The 23,526-nt window shown below is 43.6% G+C and overlaps 1 protein-coding gene across 1 annotated transcript in view; it reads left to right on the forward strand.

The window, feature by feature from the left end:
* TNFRSF21 (TNF receptor superfamily member 21) overlaps window positions 1-23,526 on the forward strand; it is a 67,037-nt gene that overhangs the window by 30,106 nt on the left and 13,405 nt on the right. The window contains exon 4 of the mRNA XM_034766626.1: window positions 9,225-9,490. Coding sequence (XP_034622517.1) covers window positions 9,225-9,490 — 266 coding nt within the window. The remainder of the gene's footprint in view (window positions 1-9,224; window positions 9,491-23,526) is intronic.

Genomic DNA, 23,526 nt, shown 5'->3' on the forward strand with positions numbered 1-23,526 from the left:
AAAAAGAAGAACAGGAGTACTTGTGGCACCTTAGAGACTAACAAATTTATTAGAGCATAAGCTTTCGTGGACTACAGCCCACTTCTGCATATGCATCCGAAGAAGTGGGCTGTAGTCCACGAAAGCTTATGCTCTAATAAATTTGTTAGTCTCTAAGGTGCCACAAATACTCCTGTTCTTTTTGTATGCTTAGTGTGAGCTCACATCTTTATTTTAAAAAACCCAGCCCCACCCATTGGAGGCATCCTCTCTAAAGCGTTAGCCATGCCAGCCGATAGCAGGACACTCAGCTAGCTCCTCTAGAGAGGGTGTGCCTTACTTTGATTTGCCACATCATGGTAAGCTAATAGCTGTGGGCTAGAGAGGGAGATGTTATACCTGGAGTCTGGTAGATCTGAGAGGAATCTTGCCTCCCACACAAATTGAAACAGGGCAGGAGGTGACAGGCAAGTGGAGAGAGGAGTTTAATTTCTCTTGTAGAGGTGGGATTGTCCATTTGATAGCTACTGCTAAGTTAGGCCAAAATTTCCCCCCAAGCTTTTTTCCCTTCATCCAGAGTGGTGGTCTTGGGGTGACTTGTTGGTGTGATGGGGGAGTTTAAAGCCCAGGCCTGGCAGTGTCCCTCTGTGTTCTCTGTATAGGTTCATACTGCATTTGCTGTTGGCATGTTTGAGCTCCTGAGTTACCAGTCCATAGCCCAGAATTACAGTGAAGATTAATTCTGTGCAAGCTGTAAAAATGCCATAAGGTGCTTGTACTGTCTGGGTGGATATGCACTTCCTTCTGCACCAAAGAAAACCAGCTGGACAACTAGATAAGTCAGTCCTATACACTAAATGATGTGCACTTCACAGGGTTTTTTCAGAGAAAAGTGTAGCGGAAGCATAATTCTTAAGTATTCACTGACAGTGGTGGATAATGTGGTGAGGGAGGGTCAGGGATGGTGAACAGTGGCTGCTATATAATGAAATGCAGTAACAGCCCCACTGATTCTTGCACTCTTATGTGTCCTGGGGTACAATGAATGCTAACCACACAATGATTGACTGTACACTTTCCTTGACTGGTCATAAGGGGAGTTATTACTTCCCATCTTGCACATGGGAATTGTTCAGTATCTTAAATGAGTCCCTTTACCATCTTACAAGGCTTTTTTGGTTGAAAAGAGAAATTCCTTCAGTGGCTTTGTGAATTAATATTGCTCTCAGGCAGCACATCATTAATCTATATGAGGGTTTAATAGCAAAACTTTCTTCCAAAGTAAAATCTGCTGTTGGCACACAGCCATCTGCACCGTCTGGCTCCAAATCCCTTTCACCTGTACTCCCATACTAGTGTTTTGACTAAGGATTTTGTTCACCTGTAACTTCCCCCCGGTTTGTCCTTTGAGAACTGAAACTTTTTTGGCGGGGGGGGGGGGGGGGGGGGGGAGGGGGGCCGAGTGGAGAGACCTGAGCTCAAAAGCCAAACTAGTTCAAATGTGAAAATTCCACCTCAACAGTTTTGTTTATTTTTTTGTTCTTGGAGTGTAAAAATGTTTGGGATTTTCAGTTCCCCTGTTAAAACACACATGCTGTCTGTGATGCCCTGGGAAGTGGCTTGGATTTGACACATTATGGCTTGGTGTGAATGTAAGTTCTCGATGTGCTGTCAAAGTTAAACACCGTGTTTTAAATAAGTGCTCAGGCTTGCAACTGTGTTCCATGCGAGTCCCTGGGATATTTGGTGGGGGTGGAGAGGAAAGGTGTAGGTGAAGGAATAGAGTGCCTATTGGGGAAAACCAGATGCTGTAACCTGGCAGTCCAGTCAAAAGTGGACTGAATAATGGACTTCATTCTGAGGGAAAGGCAGATGTAGGCCTGTCTGTTGAAAGAAGTGCCCATGGCGAGACTAAGGTCACAGGAACAGTTCAGCCCTGAACAGTGTGAAAAGAACATTAAAAACACCAAAATCGTGTCTCCACAGGAATGGAAAAACAAAGCCCTGCTGTGCGTAGACTGTCTGCTGACTCATGTAAGGCGTTCTCATAATACTGAATGCAATGCTTAGCTATGTAGAAGTAAACATTTCATACTTCCTACAGTGGACGTCAATGGGTGCACGTACGTAAAGACAATAGACAAATGATCTCGTATTACTCCAGCTCTTTCCAAAATGAAAGTGCCTGAGCCCTGGTCTACACTACAGACTTATGTCTGTATAACTCTAGCTTTGTCTCTACTGCACTTTCATTGGTAAAACTCTTGTCGTTCAGGGGTGTGAAAAAAACCACACCCTTGACTGACAAAAGTGTTACCGACGAAAAGCGCCAGTGTGGACAGCGCTTTGTTGGTGAGAGACGCTCTACTGCCGACAAAGCTTCCGCCTCTCGTTGGGGGTAGATTTATTTGATCAGTGAGAGAGCTCTCTCCTGCCAACAAAGAGCGGCTACACTGCGCACCTTTTAGCGGCATGGCTGTGTCACTAAAAGATGTGCAGTGTAGACATAGCCTGTGTCACTCAGGGGTTAGTCTGTATCCACACCCCTGAACTGCATAGTTCTACTGCCGGGGTCCAGGTTTCGGGCTGCCTGGCAGGGTTCTGGGTCGGGGCTGCCCAGCCCTGCACCCCGGGCTCTACTTCCTGCCCCCACTCTGTGAAGTGGTCTCTGGGCAAGGGGTTCTGGGCATAGAGGTCTTGGGGGAGGGCGCTGTGGTTCTCAAACTGCAATCTAGTAACACATTATGGACCACATATGCAGCCCACAATGATAAATAGGTAGAGAACCACTGTTCTACATTAAACGCCACAGTGGTGTAGCTGGCCATGAGCATGAACAATCAACAAAGTGTGCTGTTAACTTCCAACCTGAAAAAGCTGTAATCCTCTATGCTTAGTGCTAATTTTGTACGTTTTCTGGAAATAAGATGGTACGATTTAGGCTTATGAGCATTAACAACTTTAAAAAAAAAAAGTGAATTAAGTTGCACTAAATGGCTCAAATAATATTTATCTCAACTTGGCAGCATGCACCAGTAACTTGTTATGTAATAGTTTTAATCTTAGTTTTCAGAACAGTGGGCGTAATGGTCTTCTGGCTGACTGAAGCCAAATTAGTACTTTCTGTCTGTCTTTTCCGTGTTTGTTCACACAATATAGTGCATGTGGGCGATCTAAGATTTCAAAACTTACTTTTAATCACAGTGTCTAAGCCTTTGGGTATAGCATAAGGCTGAAATTTCACAACTCACTCTTCAGTGGACCAATTGTTCCTAAAGGGTTTATACACCATTAAACCCTGCACAGGGTGTTGTAGCCTAATCTGAGAGGTTAATGACCTCTCCAGAGGATACAAGCATGCATAGCTTATAGAACTACTAATATAGCACTAGCAAACTGTGTGAATAAGCTTACTAAACTTGTCAACATCAGTATGAATGTACAAAATGTTCTATGTAGCAAAGTCTTGTTCAAGAACACAATAGCTAAATAGCATAGCTTTGTGTAAACTGGTACCAGCTGAGATCTGCCCCACACCTCATTGTGTGAGGAAAATGAGGTTTGAAGTTGCTATATCTGGTTAGGCACAGGTAGCCCAGAATAGAGTACTGCCTTAACATGTGAATCCCTATAGCTAATACTCCAGGACAATAAAATGTCAATTATGTTTCATTACTTGTATGGATGACTCCCTTTTACAGCAGCAGGCTGTTAGCAAAGCTTCCACAAAGTTTAATATTGGTTGCAGTTGGGGGACTTATTCCTCATTCTGTGGAACTCTGAGTACTTGTCTACAGCTGGTACAGCTAGAACAATCTGAGGTCATCTTAAATTTTTATATGGCTCTCATTACCATAGTATCTGAGCACCTTATCTTCTAGTTAGTTTCCTCTCTCCTCATCTTGTGTGGCTTAGGGAAATGCTATTATCCCCGTTTTGCAGATAGGAACTGGGCTTCAGTTCCCAAGTGACTTGTCCAGGGTCATCCAGGAAGTCCATATTCGAGCAGGAACTTGAACCTACCTCTCCTGAGTCCTAGGCTAGTGCTATAACCACTAGCTGATCCTTTCCTGTTTGTAGCAGTGGAACACCTCTGAGGCTAATGGTGTCTCTTTATAACAATGGCTCTTGCATTTGTTTTTAGCGGGGTTGAAAATTTTGTGCCCCAAAAGTTTTGAGAAGATTTTATCCTAATGTTGTGTGGGCTTTTCCTTATTTCTGACTAAGGCTACGTTTATGTCACGGTGGTCATAGAAGTTACGGAATCCGTGACTTCCAGAGACCTCCGTAACATTCTCTGCTTCAGTCCCAAGGGTTGCAGGACTCTGGAGCTGGCAGCCAGCGGGACCGTGGCAGGGTTTCAGCGACAGGAGACAGAGCCCCCTTCAAGATTCCCGGATAGGTGAGAGACTCTTGAGGGGACCCCCCTCAAGGTTCCAGTGACAGGCGACAGCCTTGCTCAGGGGGAGGGGGACACCTTTGGCAAGCGGCTGGGGGTGTCCCATTTTCTCTTTGGGAAATATGGTCACCCTGCAGCTCCCAGCCGCCGTGGGCAGAGGGGGAACCCCACAGCTCCCAGCCACCACGGTGGCAGGGGAAGTCATGGAGCTGCAGCAGCAAAAGTCACAGACGGGTCACGGCTTCCATGAATTTTTGTTTATTGCCCATGAGCGGTCCGTGACTTTTACTAAAAATAACGATGACAAAATCTTAGCCCTATTTATGAGAACAGTAGATTAAAGTAGGATTAAAACATGAGTGACTTTAGCCATATTCTGGAGCTTTGCGATCTTGAGTGGCATGGCTAAAGTACAAGAATTTACAATACTTGGCACTGATTGTTGCTTTCAATGATCTCTAAGAGCCTTTCCTCTGCTTAAACCTCCAAAACAGACTGTATTTTTTCCCTCTGAACCTGATATCTCGCTGGTTTTTTGTTTGGTTTTTGTTTTTAACCCAAAGCACTAAAGAAGACTTATCTCCATCTATAGATGGGTTGGATGCCCCTAGAGTTTGCTGTGTGTAAGGTTATTCCATGAGGATGTGTTACCTGGGCAGGACTGGAAAGATAAAGCCAACTAGTGGTTAAAGGTTTTGTTTCCATGTTGTAAATATGTTACTGATCATATATTTATTAATCCCAAATTAGGAAGCTCTTCCGCTTAACTGGAAAAGTTAGTTATTTTGGAGTTGTTAACTTGATTGTTCTGGCTTCTCAGTTCCTGTAAGTGTCATGTATTGTTTGGCAACTGAAATTGCATAGCACCACCATTTTAAAAAACAAATAGTGACTTGGATAATGGGACACAGTTATAAAATACAACAGTGTTTGTCAGATCTCTTCTCTAATGATTGCGAACGTGACATTTCATGTCTCTGGATTATTTTGAGCAACAAATTGTGCAACTTTCTCCAAGGTGGTGGTAAAGCAAATCTTCCTAGCATCACTTATGTAGAAGCAAGAGAAATGGAAATAGTCCTTCTATCTTGCGGATTGTTGGTCTTATTATAAGTAGGGCTAACAGGAAATTGCAGTTAATGCATGTGATTAATGCAAAGCAAATTATTTTTCAATTCACCTCATACAAGTCCACTCAGTCCTACTTATTGTTCAGCCAATTGCTAAGACAAACAAGTTTGTTTACATTTATGGGAGATAATGCTGCCCGCTTCTTACTTGTAATTTCACCTGAAAGTGAGAACAGGCATTCACATGGCAGTGTTGTAGCCGGTGTTGCAAGGTATTTACGTGCCAGGTATGTTAAACATTCGTATGCCCCTTCGTGCTTTGACTTGTGAGCTCTAAAGTTTTTTACATTGTTTTGTTTTTGAGTGCAGTGATGTAAAAGATAATAGTTCTACATTTGTAAGTTGCACTTTCACGATAGAGATCGCACTACAGTACTTGTATGAAGTGAATTGAAAAATACTATTTTTTGTTTTTTTACAGTGCATATATTTGTAATAAAAAAAATACAAAGTGAGCACTGTGCACTTCGTATTCTGTGTTGTAACTGAAACCAATATATTGGAAAATGTAGAAAACCATCTATAATAAATTTAAATTAGTATTCTCTTATTTAATAATGTGATTAAAACTGTGATTAATCATGACTATTTTTTAAATCTTACGATTAATCACGATTATATATTTAATCGTTTGACAGCCCTAATAAGCTTAAGAAGCAGCTCACTGACGCATAGCTTTTAGAACATGTTGCTGTGACACATTCTAAATATTAGAGAGAAAGGGTGGGTGAGGTATTATCTTTTATAGGCCCAACTTCTGTTGGTGAGAGAGACAAGATTTCAAGCTTCCACAAAGCTGTTCAGATCTGTACAAGTTCGAAAGCTTTTGTCTCACCAACAGAAGTTGGGCCTATAAAAGATAATACCTCACCCATCTTGTCTCTCTCATATCCTCGGACCAACACGGCTACAACAACACTTCATACTTCTAAATATGGTCTTTAACCATAGGTGCCGACTCCGTGGGTGCGCTGGGGCTGGAGTACCCATGGGGGTGGGGGGGGGAAATGCTGGGTGCTGAGCACCCACTGGTAGCCCCCCTACTAGAACCTCCCCCCAGTGCCACCCTGCCTGCCGGCAGCCCCCCCACCCCCATCAGTGCCTCCGCCTCCTTCCCAGTGCCTGCCGTTGATCAGCTGTTTGGCGGCGTCAGGAGGTGCTGGGGGGGGACTGGGAAGGAGTGAGGGTGCAGCGTGCTCGGAGGAGGGGGCGGAACTGGGTGGGGAAGAGGCAGAGATGGGAAGGGGCGGGGATTGGAAGAAGCAGGGTGAGGGTGGAGCCTTGGGGGAAGGGGTGGAGTGGGGCCGGGACCTGGGGGGAGCACATCCCGGCAGATTAGAAACTCGGGGACTATGCCTTTAACCTTTCCTTTGTGCCTCTATATTTTAAGTCATTAAATAGTTGGTGACTGCTTGCACTTGCTTAAATGGCCTTATTTAAACACTGCTGTTGTAAAGGTGGCTGCTTCTAGCCAGTGTGGGTTTTTGTAGATCCTACAAGCGCAGCTGCTCTACCCTGCCCTAGTATTGGCTTATGAAAATCATGCCAGTGTCGCTAATGTTTCATCAGGAACATGGCGGCGTTTGTATGTATGCTACACTGTGTGCCATTGCAGGGGTTGCCTGCGACTCCTATGGGTTGTGTCCATGTGGGTTTTGTTAATGTAGGGCTGGCAAAGATGGTGTAAAGACTTGTGCAAGTATTTCACCACTGAACAAGTGCTAGCATTGTCTCTTCAGCATCTGAGTGTGTTGGTGTGAGTGAGGGATTGCAGCACCAGGATTTTACCACTAAAATAGTGACCGTTCCAGGGGAGGGGCCAGTTTCTAAATTGTATATAAACGTTACATAGTAGACTTTTCAAAGAGAATTCTAGGTCCAGTATGGGGGGGACAACCTCCAGATTTTAATCCAATTTATGGTCAACTAAATTTGGTGCCCATAAATTATAATACTGGATCTTTCCCTTATTTGACTATGGTAGGAGAGAATATGAATACGTGTGTTGTATTTAAAATGTGAGTTGGCACTATCTGTGATTAATGGAAAGTGGGTCACATGCCGGTTTAGACTGGCTTAATACACATGGTGCCTGTTTCTTGGAATATTGAAAAGTGCTCTGTTAGGCTAGGGTATAGTTTAAAAGTGGATTTTCACCAGTTTATGTAGAATGGTCTCTTAAGCCCATTTAACTTTTATACTGGTTAAGAAATGTATGGGTTTATGTCGAGTGTTGCTAACATAATTTGACTACATAATTTCTGGCTTGAATTTTCAGTCCTGAGTGTAGAAATGCATTAACTAGGGTTTTTGCTTAGTCTAAAAATTGCGTTACCAAGGCTGTTAAATCTGATCCCACTGGGAAAGATCCCAGACCTTCTCAGTTTTTCTCTGTAAGCTATTGCTTTAGTTGCCACAAAGATGTTATGTGACTGCAAATGGGTGGGGAAGTGGTCTGTGTGATCATGAAATGAAGGGCAGCAGCTCATGAGGAAACCTCAGATGTGACCCACCCTGTGAAAACTTGAGAACTGTTTGTATGAAAACCAGTTGTGTGGATCCCTTGTGTGGCTGCTTAAGGTGGATTTTGCTGAGCTTACTTGCCTAAAAAAAAAACAACCTTTCCTTGCTCCAAAACAACGTCTTGTAGTTTGTATCTGAAGGTTTGTACTTGCTGATTCCTTCTCCCTACATGGATGAACTTGGCTTTTAATTATATCCCTTCTGAAGTTTCACAGTGAGAGGATATTGTGTTGATAGTTTTGTAACAGTCTCTTGTGCTCAGTGGTTTGAGAGACCTGGTGGGTGGAAGAGGGGAGGGGAGAGAGACTCTTGAATAGAAAACTTGGATCACTTTGTGTAAAGTATTTCATGTAGCAACCGAGTTGTGCTTTTTGCCTCTTAAACCTCAAGTATTTCACAGGTCTTTCAAGTATTTCCACAGTGGAACAGAAGTTTACACGTGGTTGTAGCTAGCACTATTATGGGGCTTTAATATTTGGGAAAGCGACTGTTACTTGTGAAGAAAAGTTCAGGTGACACATCTTTTTCCCTAACACACCCAGGTCAGTAGTTGGGTCACAGCTGCAGTGCTTTTGTGCAGGGCTGTAGAAAACTTCAATCACTCTTCTTTACTAGGGATCTCTTCACACCAGAGCAACCCATAGACAGTTTTAGTTGAGTAGCAGTGCTGATGCAACGCATAACTGGATTTCATCACTACTGGATGAATTAGATAAGATTGCAGTGCAGCGGGCTGGATAACAAGTGCCCCTCTCACCAGAATCCACTCGGAAATGTGTAACATCCCCTGCCCCAAATCAAACCAGCTAGTGAAGGGCTAGTTGGCCAGGTATCATAATGTAATGCCACCACCAATGAGGAAGCTTGTTAATATCAGCCACTGCTCAAACAGGGCAGTTAATATTAGAAGATGTCTCTGCATTAGAGAGTATTTATGTATTTTACACCCTTTACTTACATAACAAGTGTCAAAGGTGAGTTTTTAAAGCAAAACACTGGGAAGTAGCATGCCGCCCAGTATTATAAGCATCCGTTATTGCTAATGAAAGACCTAAAGAGGTGTTAAATGCATCTCTTAGATGGAAGAGACCCACCCTTCTGCTAGTACAAAACATAAATAGTTTGATATTTAACTGATAAGAGGCTGCAAGGCTGGAAACTGCTGTTTCATCTCCACCTCTTCTGTTTGACAGGCATTGACATTCTGAAGCTCGTAGCAGCCCAGGTTGGAGGCCAGTGGAAAGAGATCTACCAATTTCTGAGCAATGCAAGTGACCGTGAGATGGCGGCTTTCTCCAATGGGTACACTGCAGACCATGAAAGGGCCTATGCTGCCTTACAGCACTGGACCATCCGAGGCCCTGAAGCCAGTCTCGCTCAGCTCATCAGCGCACTGCGGCAGCACAGACGTAATGATGTCGTGGAGAAGATCAGAGGCCTGATGGAAGACACAACCCAGGTAAAGTGTATGTTGATTGCAGGGGAAGCTTGTTTTATTTTTTTCATTACACTCTTCATCACAGAAATATGCACTAGTCTATCCTTCCAAGGCCAGGTCTACACGACAGACCTATGTCAGTATAAGTACGTCACTCGGGGATGTGAAAAATACACACCCCTGTGCAATGCAGTTCTACTGACCTAACCCCCTGTGTAGACTGGAGAGTTTCTCCTGCCGACATAGCTACCGCTTCTCAGGGAGGTGGATTAACTATACTGATGGGAGAAGTTCTCTTATCAACGAAGTAGCATCTTCACTATAGCACTGTACACGAAGACAAGTGCCAAAGAAATGAATGACACCAAGCCTACAGGTTATTTCAAAGCATCTTGTGGGCTCTAGAACCGGTATACAGTGCAGCCCCAGGGTTCTAGAACCGGTATACAGTGCAGCCCCAGGGTTCTAGAACCGGTATACAGTGCAGCCCCAGGGTTCTGATCAGCTGCCATGGACCTCTTGCTGATTACTCCAGTGTGAACTTGTTTAGGCTCCAGGGTAACTGAAGGTTAATATCCCCCTAGGGCAGCTTCCATCAGTGCAGCCTTTCTGTGGGGCCCCTAAACTGCACAGGGGCTTACGTTCAGGCTTCTGCCCTGCGCGGTTGAGCTTTGCGGGAGCAGAGTTCTCGTGCAGCTTTGCTCATGAGGAACGGTACTTGTCTTTATGAACTCCTACCTGAACCCTCGTTAGGGCGGTGCTTGGGAGTGAGGGCAAGGTCTCCTTAGACTTTCACAGTCAGCATTTCTCTTTCCTGTGGTGCTGCCTGCTATTACTGTTTTGTATGTCATTCAAATTGCCTCATGGTTAAATAGCTCTTAAAACTATTCCAGGATTTTGCATATGGAGGTGCCAGCTCTCACGTCTCACATTAAAGGTAAACTGCAAACAGCATGCATACCTTTATGGTATGCATTAAGAGTTAGGGTTGCTGGAGCAGCCTCAAAATTGGGTGCTCCCTGATGTTTGAGTGCTTGATCTTGCAACCATGTATCGCGTTACTGGGTCTTTTACACTTCCTAGTAATGACTTTGTGCTTCGGCTTTAAGTTAATTTTCAAGAGAGATACTTGGGTGTATAGAGCTTCCTAGTTGTAACCCTACCAGAGTCATTTGTGCATGGAATGCAGCTTCTTGTTCCATGTTTAAATAATGAATAGCTTTGTCTTGCAGTGTTCAGTGCAACAGCTTCTATTCTAATTTAATCTAAATAGCCCAAAGTATATAACTGTCTGGTCTGCATGCTGTTCTCCAAGACTTCTTGCATCCAAGATTTAAAACCCTAAATGCAAAGCATAAGACATAATTATATGTAAAATCAAGTCCTGACATACTTAGATGTGTATATATTTTTTTTCTCTGTGGTATGCATGCGTGAAATTCCTGTTGCGTGTGCAGCATATCAAACTGACTTTCCTAGTCTCCTTGAGTATGTAGTAAACTGTTTTTTTGTCTGGTTACATTTTGATATTGAATACCTATGATAAATCCTGAATTAGGAGATCAGATAAAATGGCATTTGGTTTGGATTTATCATCAGTATCCAATTAGAAAAATTAAAAGATTGCTCAAGAACAGAGCTAGTCACTGTTGGAGGACTTGTTGAGGCATCACAGTCAGTAATTTAATTAAAACCATTGGGTACTGTACATCATTTTTCTCCTGCCCTAAATTCTTATCTTCACTGTTTGAAAGAATTCTCAGGGACTAGGTTTTTATAGCCTGGCAAGACAGTACATTGAGGGGTAAATACCCTGAATAACTACGTGATGCTTGCTTACACAAAAGATACGTCCATATCCGGTTTGACCATCGCATTTCCTCTAAGAGGACTTATAAAAACAAGCAGGGAATTAGTGTCTCTGAGAACAAGTAAAACCAAATCTCCTACACTACAGGTTTGGTTCAGTTGTAATCCCCACTGCCTATAGTTACAACCATATGTGTAAGGTTTTTCTGTGTGAGAGGCCCTCCTCTCTGTTGGGTTTAATGAGCAACAGTGGCCTCAGTTCAGCAAGGCACATGTGCTTAATTCCAAAAACGAGATCTTGGTGAGGAAATGGATTTCTGCAAAACCCACTGCAATGCAGAGAGCATGTGCTTGCACTGTATAGGGCTGTCTCACTTTGAAGTCAAGAAATTGACACTTATTGCTTAGGAGTACTGCAAAATCTTTCATAGGAGGGATATTTTAAAAAGCCACCTAAAAGTTTTGTCTCAACTAGGATTTAAAGGTGTTTAGAATGTGTCAGCTAAAATGTTCTAACCCAGCTTTTTAAATCCTAGGCGAGAGAAAACCTCCAAGGTTCCTTTCTAAAGGGGAAATAGGCTTGTGCCTTCTGCTGCTGCTTTATAACGTGGAAAGGAAACAGGAACTTTTTTTTTTTTTTCCAAGTGTTTACAGTAGAAATACAGATCTTGTCAATCAGGGAAGATTTCAACCAGAAAATTAGTAAAATTAGAACATCATGGAGATGACACTGAGAGCCAAGCGATTAAGGGGGAGAAATTTTTAGTTAGCAAAAAGCAGATGGGCCCTTGGTGAACTCTAGTGTCTGCTAATGCCCATTATGGAGAGGATGGCTTCTGTTAAGTGGTCCAAATGGGCTCTTTCCCTTTTTAAAACATGGAAGCTCACAATATACGTTATCTGAGACCTCCAGCAAGACTAGACTGGATGTTCCTTATATTTCAAAGCTTTAAAAGAGAATTCTCAAGACCACACACGCACAGAACCACACTAACTTGGGCACCTGTATGTGTCTCCTAAAAGGGAGTACAAATGCAATTTTAAACATTGCAAGTCATCTTTTAAAAACTAATCCATGATTTTCCCAGCGAAGGAAACTTAGTAGGTCTGTATCATTGGGAACTCTTCAGTAGCCTTAGGCCAGGTCTATACTTGAAACATTTTCTGGTACAGTAATATTGGTTAAGGATATGACGCTCTTGATATTTGTATACTGGTAAAAGCCCTAGCATAGACACAGTTATACCAACCGAAAAGTGCTTTTCCTGGTATAGCAAACCCTCCTAGTGTAGACTAGGCCTTAATACCATCTTTCAAAAAGAATTGCCAAAGTGACTTCTTTACTGTAAGAACATGACCGACTAAGAGCTTGTTCTCAGAAACTAACGTTACGGGGAAGGGGCGCTGTTTAAACACAAGTGAGAATTGCTGCTCCTGAACAGTTTGTAACCAGATTGTGTTCATCTCTGGAGTATGGTGCTAGTTCAGTGTCTTACTCTGGGCTTTTGCATGGTGGGATGGTATCCAATTGGATAACGTAGAAACTTTTTTTTGCTGACTCATTTTGGGCAGGTGGCTGGAGTCGTTAGAACTTGGGGATTTACTAAAAATAGTGCAGGAGTAAATCTCGCAGAATCCTGGGCAATACTTATTCGCTGGTAGGAAATAGGAACTGGTGGGATTTGTGATGTGAATTTTAGGAGTATGGATGTCAGGGTAACGTGGATGCAGTGATGGGTGGAGTGGAGGCTTCCAAGCACAGATCTCGGTGGTAACCTCCTAACAAGGGTAATTTGGCATCCCAAGAGTTGCTCACAATATTTGCCCTGATCTTTCTCTCATCCCTTTTCAGTGCGATTCCAAACTCTGATTATTTATTTAGCATATGTAAACCAGTCAGGCCAAGCCACAGCGTTCTTATCAGCGATGTTCAAGGTGTGAAGACCTCCAGGAAGTTGTCATGTTATTGTCTGAGTCCTCAACAATATGTGTCATGGTTTGTGGCTGCCCACATTGACATAGTGCACTGTCTGCCGCACAAATTCCATGTCCAGTACAAAACCGGTTCAGAAGGCTCCATTGCCTTGGCAGTAAATCAAACCCGGGTTGACATTGAGTGGGGTCTGAGACAAGATAATTATTTGTCACGTTCTCTGCGGACCGTGAAACTCGCCACAAGTCCTCTACCGCAGTGTTTCTCAACCAAGGGTGTGAGTACCCCTGGGGGATACACAGAGGTCTTCCCAGGATACATCAACTCACCTAGATGTTTGCCAATTTTACAACTGGCTACCATGTGTAGATAGAGACACTATTTGAAAAGACACAAAAATCCTGTCTGTTGTACTTGTTAGGATGTAGCCATTGTCACATACCTGCTTTGCCAAATAAGTTGTTCAGTGTTCCTGGGAATGCAGAGCTCATGGAGAACACAGGAGCAGAAACACCCAGGGACGTTAACTGTAAGATGGAATCGGCTTTTACTTAAAAGCCAGGAACATTTTCTGCTGCTACCTTTTAAAAGAGACTGTGTGACTAGAATGCGGTTCAGTGGAGCACACAGGAGGCATATAAATGGGGTGTGGGGCAGGCTAGATAAAGGGGCCTTTTAAACCAGTGGTTCTCAACCAGGGGTACATGTATCCCTGTGGGTACACAGGTGTCTTTCAGAGGGTACATCAACTCATCTAGATACTTGCCTAGTTTTACAACAGGCTACGTATAAAGCACTAGCGGGGTCAGTACAAACTAAAATTTCATACAATGACTTGTTTATACGGCTCTATATGCCATACACTGAAATGTAAGTACAATGTTTATATTCCAATCAATTTATAATTATATGGTAAAAATGAGAAAGTCAGTGATTTTTTCAGTAATAGTGTGTCTGTAACACTTTTGCATTTTTATGTCTGATGTTGTAAGCAAGTCGTTTTTAAGTGAGGTGAAACTTGGGTACACATGACAAATCAGACTCTTGAAAGGAGGACAGCAGTCTGGAAAGGTCGAGAGCCACTGCTCTACCGTAAATCCCTCATCTGGTAAACCTATCCACAGAGAGCAATGTGAGGGCAGACGACCATGTGGTGGATTAAACATGTCTTTAATTAACGGTAGATGTGGCATATCATGCAATTTCATGCGGCATATCATGCAATTTCATGTGTAATACTGCATGCTTAATCTTCCAAAACAAGTTTTTGAAAGTAAACAAGAATCATCACCTTTTTACAGATGGTGAGGCTTTAAAAGTGTTTACAGTGCTGAGCTACCTCCAGCTCCCGGTTTGGAGAAACTGTAGATGCTATGTAGATGTGTATATATATCTCCTCATTATATGTTCCATTCTATATGCATCCGAAGAAGTGGGCTGTAGTCCACGAAAGCTTATGCTCTAACAAATTTGTTAGTCTCTAAGGTGCCACAAGTACTCCTGTTCTTCTTTTTGCGGATACAGACTAACACGGCTGTTACTCTGAAACTTGTAGATGCTAAGCACCTTTAAAAATCAAGGTGTTTCTACTTCAGTTTCCAAATCTAAAACCACCTGATAACTTAAAGGATCCAGGCTGAGACATTCACAGCTGCCCAAGAGATTTGGGTGCCCACTTCTTGTAAATGGGAATTGGGTATCAAATTCTCACAAGTGGCTTCAAAAATCTAAGCTTCAGGCCTTAACGTTCTGGCCATTATTAGTTCCATTTTGGAGGCATCCAAATGCGCCAGTTGGGCTCAGAGCTCTGTTCTACGCACTCCACAAACACACAGGAAGACATGGCCCCTGCCTCCAATAGCGTGCAAACTGACTAGACCACATGTTGCCTTTATAGGATGTCGTGGGTGGGTTCCTGCTTGCTCTACTCCCACCAGAGGTGCCAACTTTCTACTGTGCTGGGGAGTGCTTGACTCCTGGCTCTGGCCCAGGGACTGCCCCATTTCTCCCCCGAGCACGCCTGCCATCACTCCTTCCAGCACCTCCTGCATACTGCAGAACAGCTGATGGTGGAAGGCACTGGGAGGGAGGGGGGAGAGTGCCGGTGGGTGCTCAGTACCCACCATTTTTTTTCCTGGGGGTCCTCCAGCCCCGAAGCACCCATGAAGTCGGAGCCTATCATTCCCACATGTAACCTCAGTGAAGTCAATGGGATTACACATGCCCAGTGAGGGGGACTTAGCCTAAAGCCAAATGCATTGGTAATATAAAGGTGCACACTTCTTTGCATGCATTTCATCTTAAAAAGTGAGTAGCAAAGCCTTGCTTCCCTGCCTAGCCATCTGCATTTGCCTGTCTGTGGTAGGGTAAGGATGTATTCAGGAAACTAGCCTGCTTGTTGCCTGGGAAGCAGTGCAGCTTGATAAGGACTGTGGAAATGCCTCCAGTCACCCTGTTGGTGGAAGATAGCAGGGCTGACAGCACTGTTTCTTTGCATAGCTCTTGTACCTTGGAAAGAATGGAAATGGCATAGGGGCTGGAAAGGGGTTGAACTGCCAGGGAACAGAATTCTGTGAGAATCCCAAGGAATAGACTTGACAAGCTTGCCATATATCAAAACATGATTCAAGCTAAAATCACCAAGCAGCAACTCTGAAAGAGATTCCTTTTTAAAAAGTGCTGTGCTCTCTGTTTCCAAACATCATATGGCATCTGGAGGCTAGCAATCTACCCTCAAGCCTCTAACGATCACTTTCTAGCAGTGGCATTGGTTTGCTTTCCTGGAAAGTAGTGAAATTAGGTCACTAATCTCTTCAGCAAGCTGCGTTAGGCCTGCCTACAGGAGTTCAATCAGTGCTGCTCTAATGGTTCATTTAAAAAAAAAAAAAAAATTCAGCTGGTTTAGCCCCCTCTGTGGACACTTTTATTTCAGTTCATCTTAAACAGATTGCTAATCAGCTTCCTCCAACAGCCCCCTATTGTGACTCTAGGCACCCCTGTATTCACAGCCTACATACTACTGCAATGATATTTTGCACAAAATATGCCTTGTGAGGCGTCATAAGAAAGCCTGTAACATTAGAATCGTTGTAAAGTGCATGTGTTAGCCTTATATATGAAGTTATGAATTCCTCTGTATGATGTTACTAGAACATGTTTAAGACCAGATAGCCTAGGTAGAGGTGATAAACAGGTCTCCCCTAGACAAAGGAATGTGGGTTTGCCTCAGTTTACATACTAGCAGTATACAAAGCCATCAAGCTAAACCAGTGGGTGTTGTCATGTTCCTGAACTCAAGAGACAAAATTAACAGGGCTCCTGCACCCCAAAGAGGGACAGGAGACTGAGTCCCCAGGAAGCCTTCCTGACATGTAAGACAAAGAAATCCATTTGGGGCATATAAGGAACAGAGAAACTCCATCTTTATCCTTCACTGTAGGAGACAAAGAAAACAGTCTATTTGATCTCCGTGATGCATCCTGGCTGGTAGAAGGCTGGAAAGGAGACTAGATGAAAGAAACTTTCTCGAACAAAGGCTGTATCTTGCTAGGTGTTCTCAAACTGGGGGTCGGGACCCCTCAGGGGGTCACAAGGTTATTACATGGGGGTCGCGAGCTGTCAGCCTCCACCCCAAACCCTGCTTTGCCTCCAGCATTTATAATGGTGTTACAAATTAAAAACACTTTTTTATATATTTAAGGGGGATCGCAGTCAGAGCTTGCTATGTGAAAGGGGTCACCCGTACAAAAGTTTGAGAACCATTGTGCTAGAATAAATTTTAGACTTTTAGACATAAGAACAACCATACTGGGTAAGACCAACGGTCCCTCTAGCCCTGTATACTGTCTTTCAACAGTGGCCAATGCCAGGTGCCCCAGAGGGAATGAACAAAACAGGTAATCATCAAGTGATTCATCCCCTGTCGCCCATTCCCAGCTTCTGGCAGACAGAGGCTAGGGTCACCATCCCTGCCCATCCTGGCTAATAGCCATTGATGGATCTATCCTCCGTGAACTTATCTAGTTCTTTTTTGAACCCTGTTAGTCTTCAGAACATCCTCTGGCAAGGAGTTCCACAGGTTGACTGTGCATTGTGTGAAGAAATACTTCCTTTTTTTTTTTTTTTTTTTAATTTTATTGGGTGACCCCTAGTTCTTGTGTTATGAGAAGAAGTAAATAACAGTTCCTTATTTACTTTCTCTACACCAGTCATGCTTTTATAGACCTCAATCATATCCCCCCTTAGTTGTCTTTTCCAAGCTGAAAAGTCCCCATCTTATTAATCTCTCCTCATATGGCAGACGCTCCATACCCCTAATCATTTTTATTGCCCTATTCTATACCTTTTACAATTCCAATATATCTTTTTTTTTTTTTTTTTTTGAGATGGGGCAACCACATCTGCATGCGTTATTCAAGATATGGGCATACCACGGATTTATACAGAGACAAGATATTTTCTGTCTTATTATGTAACCCTTTCTTAATGATTCCCAACATTCTGATCGCTTTTTTGACTGCCACTGCACATTGAGTGGATGTTTTCAGAGAACTATCCACAATGACTCCAAGATCTCTCTCTTGAGTGGTAACAGCTAATTTAGACCCCATCATTTTGTATGTACAGTTGGGATTGTTTTCCAATGTGCAGTACTTTGCATTTATCAGCATTGAATTTCATCTGCCATTTTGTTGTCCAGTCACCCAGTTTTGAGAGATCCTTTTGTAGTTCTTCGCAGTATGCTTGGGACTTAACTATCTTTAGTAGTTTTGTATTATCTGCAAATTTTGTCACCTCACTGTATATGTTGAATAGGACTGGTCCCAGTACAGATCCCTGGGGGACACCATTATTTACCTCTCTCCATTCTGAAAACTGACCATTTATTCCTACCCTTTGTTTGCTATCTTTTAACCAGTGACTAATCCATGAGGGGACCTTCCCTGTTATCCCACAACAGCTTGTCTTGCTTAAGATTCTTTGGTGAAGGACCTTGTCAAAGGCTCTCTCAAAATCTAAGTACACTATATCCACTGGATCCCTCTTGTCCACATGCTTGTTGACCCCCCTCAAAGAATTCTAGTAAAATGGCGAGGCATGATTTCTCTCTACAAAAACCATGTTGACTTTCCCCAATAAATTGTGTTCATATATGTGTCTGCCAACTTTTTTCCTTACTATAGTTTCAACCAGTTTGCCCGGTACTGAAGTCAGGCTTACTGACCTGTAATTGCTGGGATCAGCTCTGGAGCCCTTTTTAAAAACTGGCGTCTCATTATTTATCCTCCAGTCATTTGGTACAGAAGCTGATTTAAATGATAGATTACAGACTACAGTTAGTAGTTCTGCAATTTCACATTTGAGTTCCTTCAGAACTCTTGGGTGAATATCATCTGGTCCTCGTGACTTATTACTGTTTAGTTCAGTTGTTCTCAAAGCCGGTCCGCCACTTGTTCAGGGAAAGCCCCTGGTGGGCCAGGCCGGTTGTTTACCTGCCGCATCCGCAGGTTCAACCAATCGCGGCTCCCATTGGCCGCAGTTTGCCACTCCAGGCTAATGGGGGCTTCAGGAAGTGGCGCGGGCCGAGGGACGTGCTGGCCGCCCTTCCCGCAGCCCCCATTGGCTTGGAGCGGCGAACCGCGGCCAGTGGCAGCTGCAATCGGCCGAACCTGGGGAACGGCAGGTAAACAAATGGGCCCGGCCTGCCAGGGGCTTTCCCTGAACAAGCAGGGGACCGGCTTGGAGAATGACTGGTTTAGTTTATCAATTTGTTCCAAAACCACCTCTAATGACACCTCAATCTGGGATAGTCTCTATGTAAAAGAATAAATGGACACAAATCAGTCATCAGGAATGGTAACATACAAAAGCCAGTAGGAGAATACTTCAATCTTCCTGGACATTCAATAAGCGATTTAAAAGTAGCCATTCTTCAACAAAAAAAACTTCAGAAACAGACCTCAGAGAAACTGCAGAGCTACAACTCATTTGCAAATTTAACACCATTAATTTGGACTTGAATAGGGACTGGGAGTGGCTGGCTCACTACAAAAGCAACTTCTCATCAATTATTGGGAGTGGACCACATCCACCCTGATTGAATTGGCCTTGGCTGGTTCTCCACTTGTAAGGTAGCTCCCTTTTCTTCCTGTGTCAGTATATTTATGCCTGCATCTGTAATTTTCACTCCATGCATCTGAAGAAGTGGGTTTTTTACCCACAAAAGCTTATGCCCAAATAAATGTGTTAGTCTTTAAGGTGCCACCGGACTCCTCATTGTTCTTATGGATACAAACTAACACAGCTACCCCTCTGATACTCGGTTCCTCAGATTTGTCATCTAAAAAGAATGGCTCAAGTTTGAAAATCTCCCTTACATCCTCAGCCATGAAGACAGATGCAAAGAATTCATTTAGCTTCTACCCAATGTCCTTATCGTCCTTGAGTGCTCCTTTAGCATCTTGATTGTCCAGTAGCCCCACTGGTTGTTTAGCAGGCTTCCTGTTTCTGATGTACTTTAAAAAAAAAAAAAAAAAAAAAAGCTATTACTTTTTGAGTCTTTGGCTAACTGTTCTTCAAATTCTTTTGTGCACTTCTTGGTTATATTTTTACAATTCATTTGCCAGAGTTTATGCTCCTTTCTATTTTTCTCACTAAGATTTAACTTCCACTTTTTAAAGGATGCCTTTTTGCCTCACTGCTTTTTTTTTTTTTTTTTTTTTTTACTTTACTTTGTTGTCTAGCCACGGTGGCACCTTTTTTGATTCTATTATGTTTTTTAATTTGGGGTACACATTTAGGTTGAGCCTCTATTATGGTGTCTTTAAAAAGTTTCCATGCAGCTTGCAGGGATTTCACTTTTTGCACTGTACCTTTTAATTTCTGTTTAACGAACTTCCTCATTTTTTGTGTTGTCCCCCTTTCTGAAAGATGTGTGTTTTCATCTCTACCTTTTATCTCTTTTGCTTGGTATCACTTAATCTCTGCTCTTTTTTTAATGAACTTGTTTTACTTTTACTGTAAACCATCTTAGGGCTGTCTCTGAAGGGAAGGGTGTATTCACCGCAGTTAAATTAGTAAACTGTGATGTATTAACTCTTTAACAGAGCAGCAAACTTAATATCTTCTGTGAATGTACCATGGTAGGGGCTGTACATAGCAGAGAAATATGTCTGAGGAGCTCAGAAGCTAGAGTTCACGGATTGTTACTTGCCAGGCGATGTTTGGGCCGGGAGTGCCCTGAGGAGTTTGCTGGCAAGGAAGACAGGCTGGTGCGGCAGGGGGCTGACACACAATCTAATTGTCAGTAAAACTCACCCTTGTCTAGGCAGAGAGGTAACACAGTGGCTCACAGCTCTGGGCATCCCCCGCAGTGTGTTTCTCCTGTACAACAGCAGCATCCTTTAGCTTGGAGACTGGATATGGCCCTATCACTAGTACCATGCGGCATCTGACTTACCATTCCAGTTCACTCAGTGGTGTGATGTGAGACCAAATCCTTTTTCCCTGTTGCTCTGTGGCAAGTCATCGTCTGTCTTTTGAGTGGCAGTTACAAGAGCTCCAGCAGAGGTGTTAATTTTATCAGGCTAACGGCACCGGAATCAGGGCCGGCTCCAGGCACCAGCCCTCCAAGCATGTGCTTGGGGAGGCACCTGGAGGGGGGCGGCGCTCACCCGGGGAGAGCGGGGCCACGGCCGGGCTTGCCGCCCTCCCCCCGGCGCTCCGGCTGGTCAGGGAGAGTGGGGCCCTGGCCGCGCTCCCCACTGGGGGGCAGCGAGAGGCTTTTTTGCCTGGGGTGGCAAAAAAGCCAGAGCCGGCCCTGACTGAAATTCCTTTTTTGGAGGTTGCAGTGTAATTGTAGCCGTGTTGGTTCCAGGATATTAGAGAGACAGGATGGGTGAGGTAGTCTTATTGGGCCAACTTCTTTTTTGTACAGATGTTGTCTCTCTACTGGTAAATGTTCCACACAGCAATCCACCCACTGAATGTACAGGGCTAGTTAACATGCTGAGGCAACACCCAGCATGTTAAACGAACGCTAAAAGGGCCCTAAGGGTACGGATTTGAGATTAGAGCCTGGTGCATTTCTGCAAGTTACTACTATGCCTGAACACGCTTACCTCCAAGTATTCTCTAAATGAGTTTCTGGAATTTATGTCAAGATGGAGGTAAGGAAAGGGATATGTGGGGAGAAGAGAGCTTTGGGGAGGTGACTGGAGAGGCACAGAAGACAGGTGAGGGGAAAGTGTCCTACTAGATTCTGGGACATGTACATGAACCTTACCTAAGCTAGAGAATGTCCCCATTGCAACCCATCCCTTAAAGGTTTGATGCAAGTAGACACAACAAACTGGGGTGGAGTCTGGATTGTTTTCTCCCCTAGAGGTGTCCTCTCCAAAGCAGGGTTGAGGTGCAGTGATAATGTGAGACGCTTGTGCTGCTGCTGCTGGTGATGGTGGTGGTGTAGCTGGATGGTAGGACTTGCCTCCCTTAGCTTTCCCAGTAACTGTCACTGGGATGAAGCTGGCTTGTTCCTTAAAAATTCTCAGTTCATTTTAAGAAGGAAAGTTCGCTGTGTACATAGTACAGTGCCTGGCAATGAACACTTCTGAAGCAGTAACCTTCTCATACAAGCTTTTCAGGTATGAGAAGCCATTCATTTCTTTGCACCTGTAACTAGCTCGTCCTCAAAGCCATGGTTTCAAGGTTTCCAAAAAGGTTGCCAGTTAATCCAGTTCCCACTGGATGAGTACCCACCACTGAGACCATCAAACTGGCTTCTTATGGAGTCGCCCTTCAGATGAATAGCAGCTGTACTGCCACAGAATATCTAGCTATGGGTGGCCCTACTGCAGAGGCTCTCATTCCATCCCTTAGCTTGTTCTGGCCATGCTCTGCTCTGCTCTCAAATTAGTGGTGTACACCTAGCATCCTGCTGTGTCCTAGGTACAGAAGCATATGTTAGAGACTTGAGAATTAACCTGAAAGCTGAACTCTGTTGCTCTCATTTGTCCATCCTTCTTCCAGTGCATCCATAAGATTCCTTTGCCACAGTGCCTACAAAACCCAGCTCACTGACTGTGGCTGGACAGATGACTAGCTGTGACTGTTCCTCTTCCCCTTTTTTCCTTTTCCTACTCCCTGTTTGTATCCACAGCTTTAAAATCCCCACTACGAACCCATGTAATAAAGCATGCTAAACCTCGGGGACTTACATGGTCTCCATCACTGTAGTAACTGAGCACGTCACAGTCTTCAATGAAGTTATCCTCAGAACACACTGGTGAGGTGGGGAAGTTCTTATCTCCATTTCGTAAATGGGATACTGAGGAATTAAGAGACTTTTTCTCCAAGATTACCCAAGAGCTGCAAATTGAAGTCTGGTTTCCAGAATGCCAGGCTAGCACCCCGATCACTGGACCATCCTCCCCAGCCCTCATTCACTTACTTGTCTGCCTCCCTTACCCTTTATCTGTTTTACCTTCAAGGCAAGAATTCTTTCTGGGATTTGTCCAGCACAACAGGGGCCCCCACTCTTGATTGGAGTCTTTGGGCACTACCATAATATAAATATTTACTACTCCTACTACTAATGCGTAAGCATAGAATTAATTTAAATCCATTCATCTGTAGAGAGCAGCATGGCATATAACAAGAGAATTTCTCTGCTGAATGCTTGCTGGGTTGTTACTCTGTAAGGTTATGCCAGTCTTACATCACACGGAGTGAATTTAGGTTAAAACTAGATTAGCCCTCTGGCTCACTTTGTCTTCTGGATCAGTGACTGCTGTGAAAATAAGCAAAGAGCAGAACAGCTCTGGGAAGAACTTTGAGGTGTGTTAGCATGTACAGATCCTAATGAGCTCTGGCTTCCGTGATGAGCTGGAAAAGCATGCACCGAATTGGAACAGTGTTTGCAAGAAAGAGAGCACATTCTGCAAAATGTCTCCTTTCCAGGCTTGTCCTGTTGGGGAAAAATTAATGGCTGTTTTCCATACGTTGGGTTCTATTGCCTATTTGCATCCAAACACTTTGTAGAGTATTAGCTCTTCCCAGAATCCCAGTAGCATTTTGCCCAAAGGGCTTTGCTTTGTGATTACTAATAACTTGCAAATCTCCATTCCTGGGATAGTTGTAGAAGCTCAACATTTGTGTCCCTACCTTAAGCTGTACTTGGTTCTGTTGAAGCACAAGGTCAATTGCAGTGATCTGCTTAGCAGCTTAAAGATAATAGGCCAGTATAGTTTGTCTTGCAACATGACCGTAAATATCTTCACACCAGCTGCAGAATGTAGATAACTGTAACTAGCAGTGT

This window comes from Trachemys scripta, chromosome 3, assembly GCF_013100865.1.
Source record: "Trachemys scripta elegans isolate TJP31775 chromosome 3, CAS_Tse_1.0, whole genome shotgun sequence".
NCBI lineage: Eukaryota > Metazoa > Chordata > Testudines > Emydidae > Trachemys > Trachemys scripta.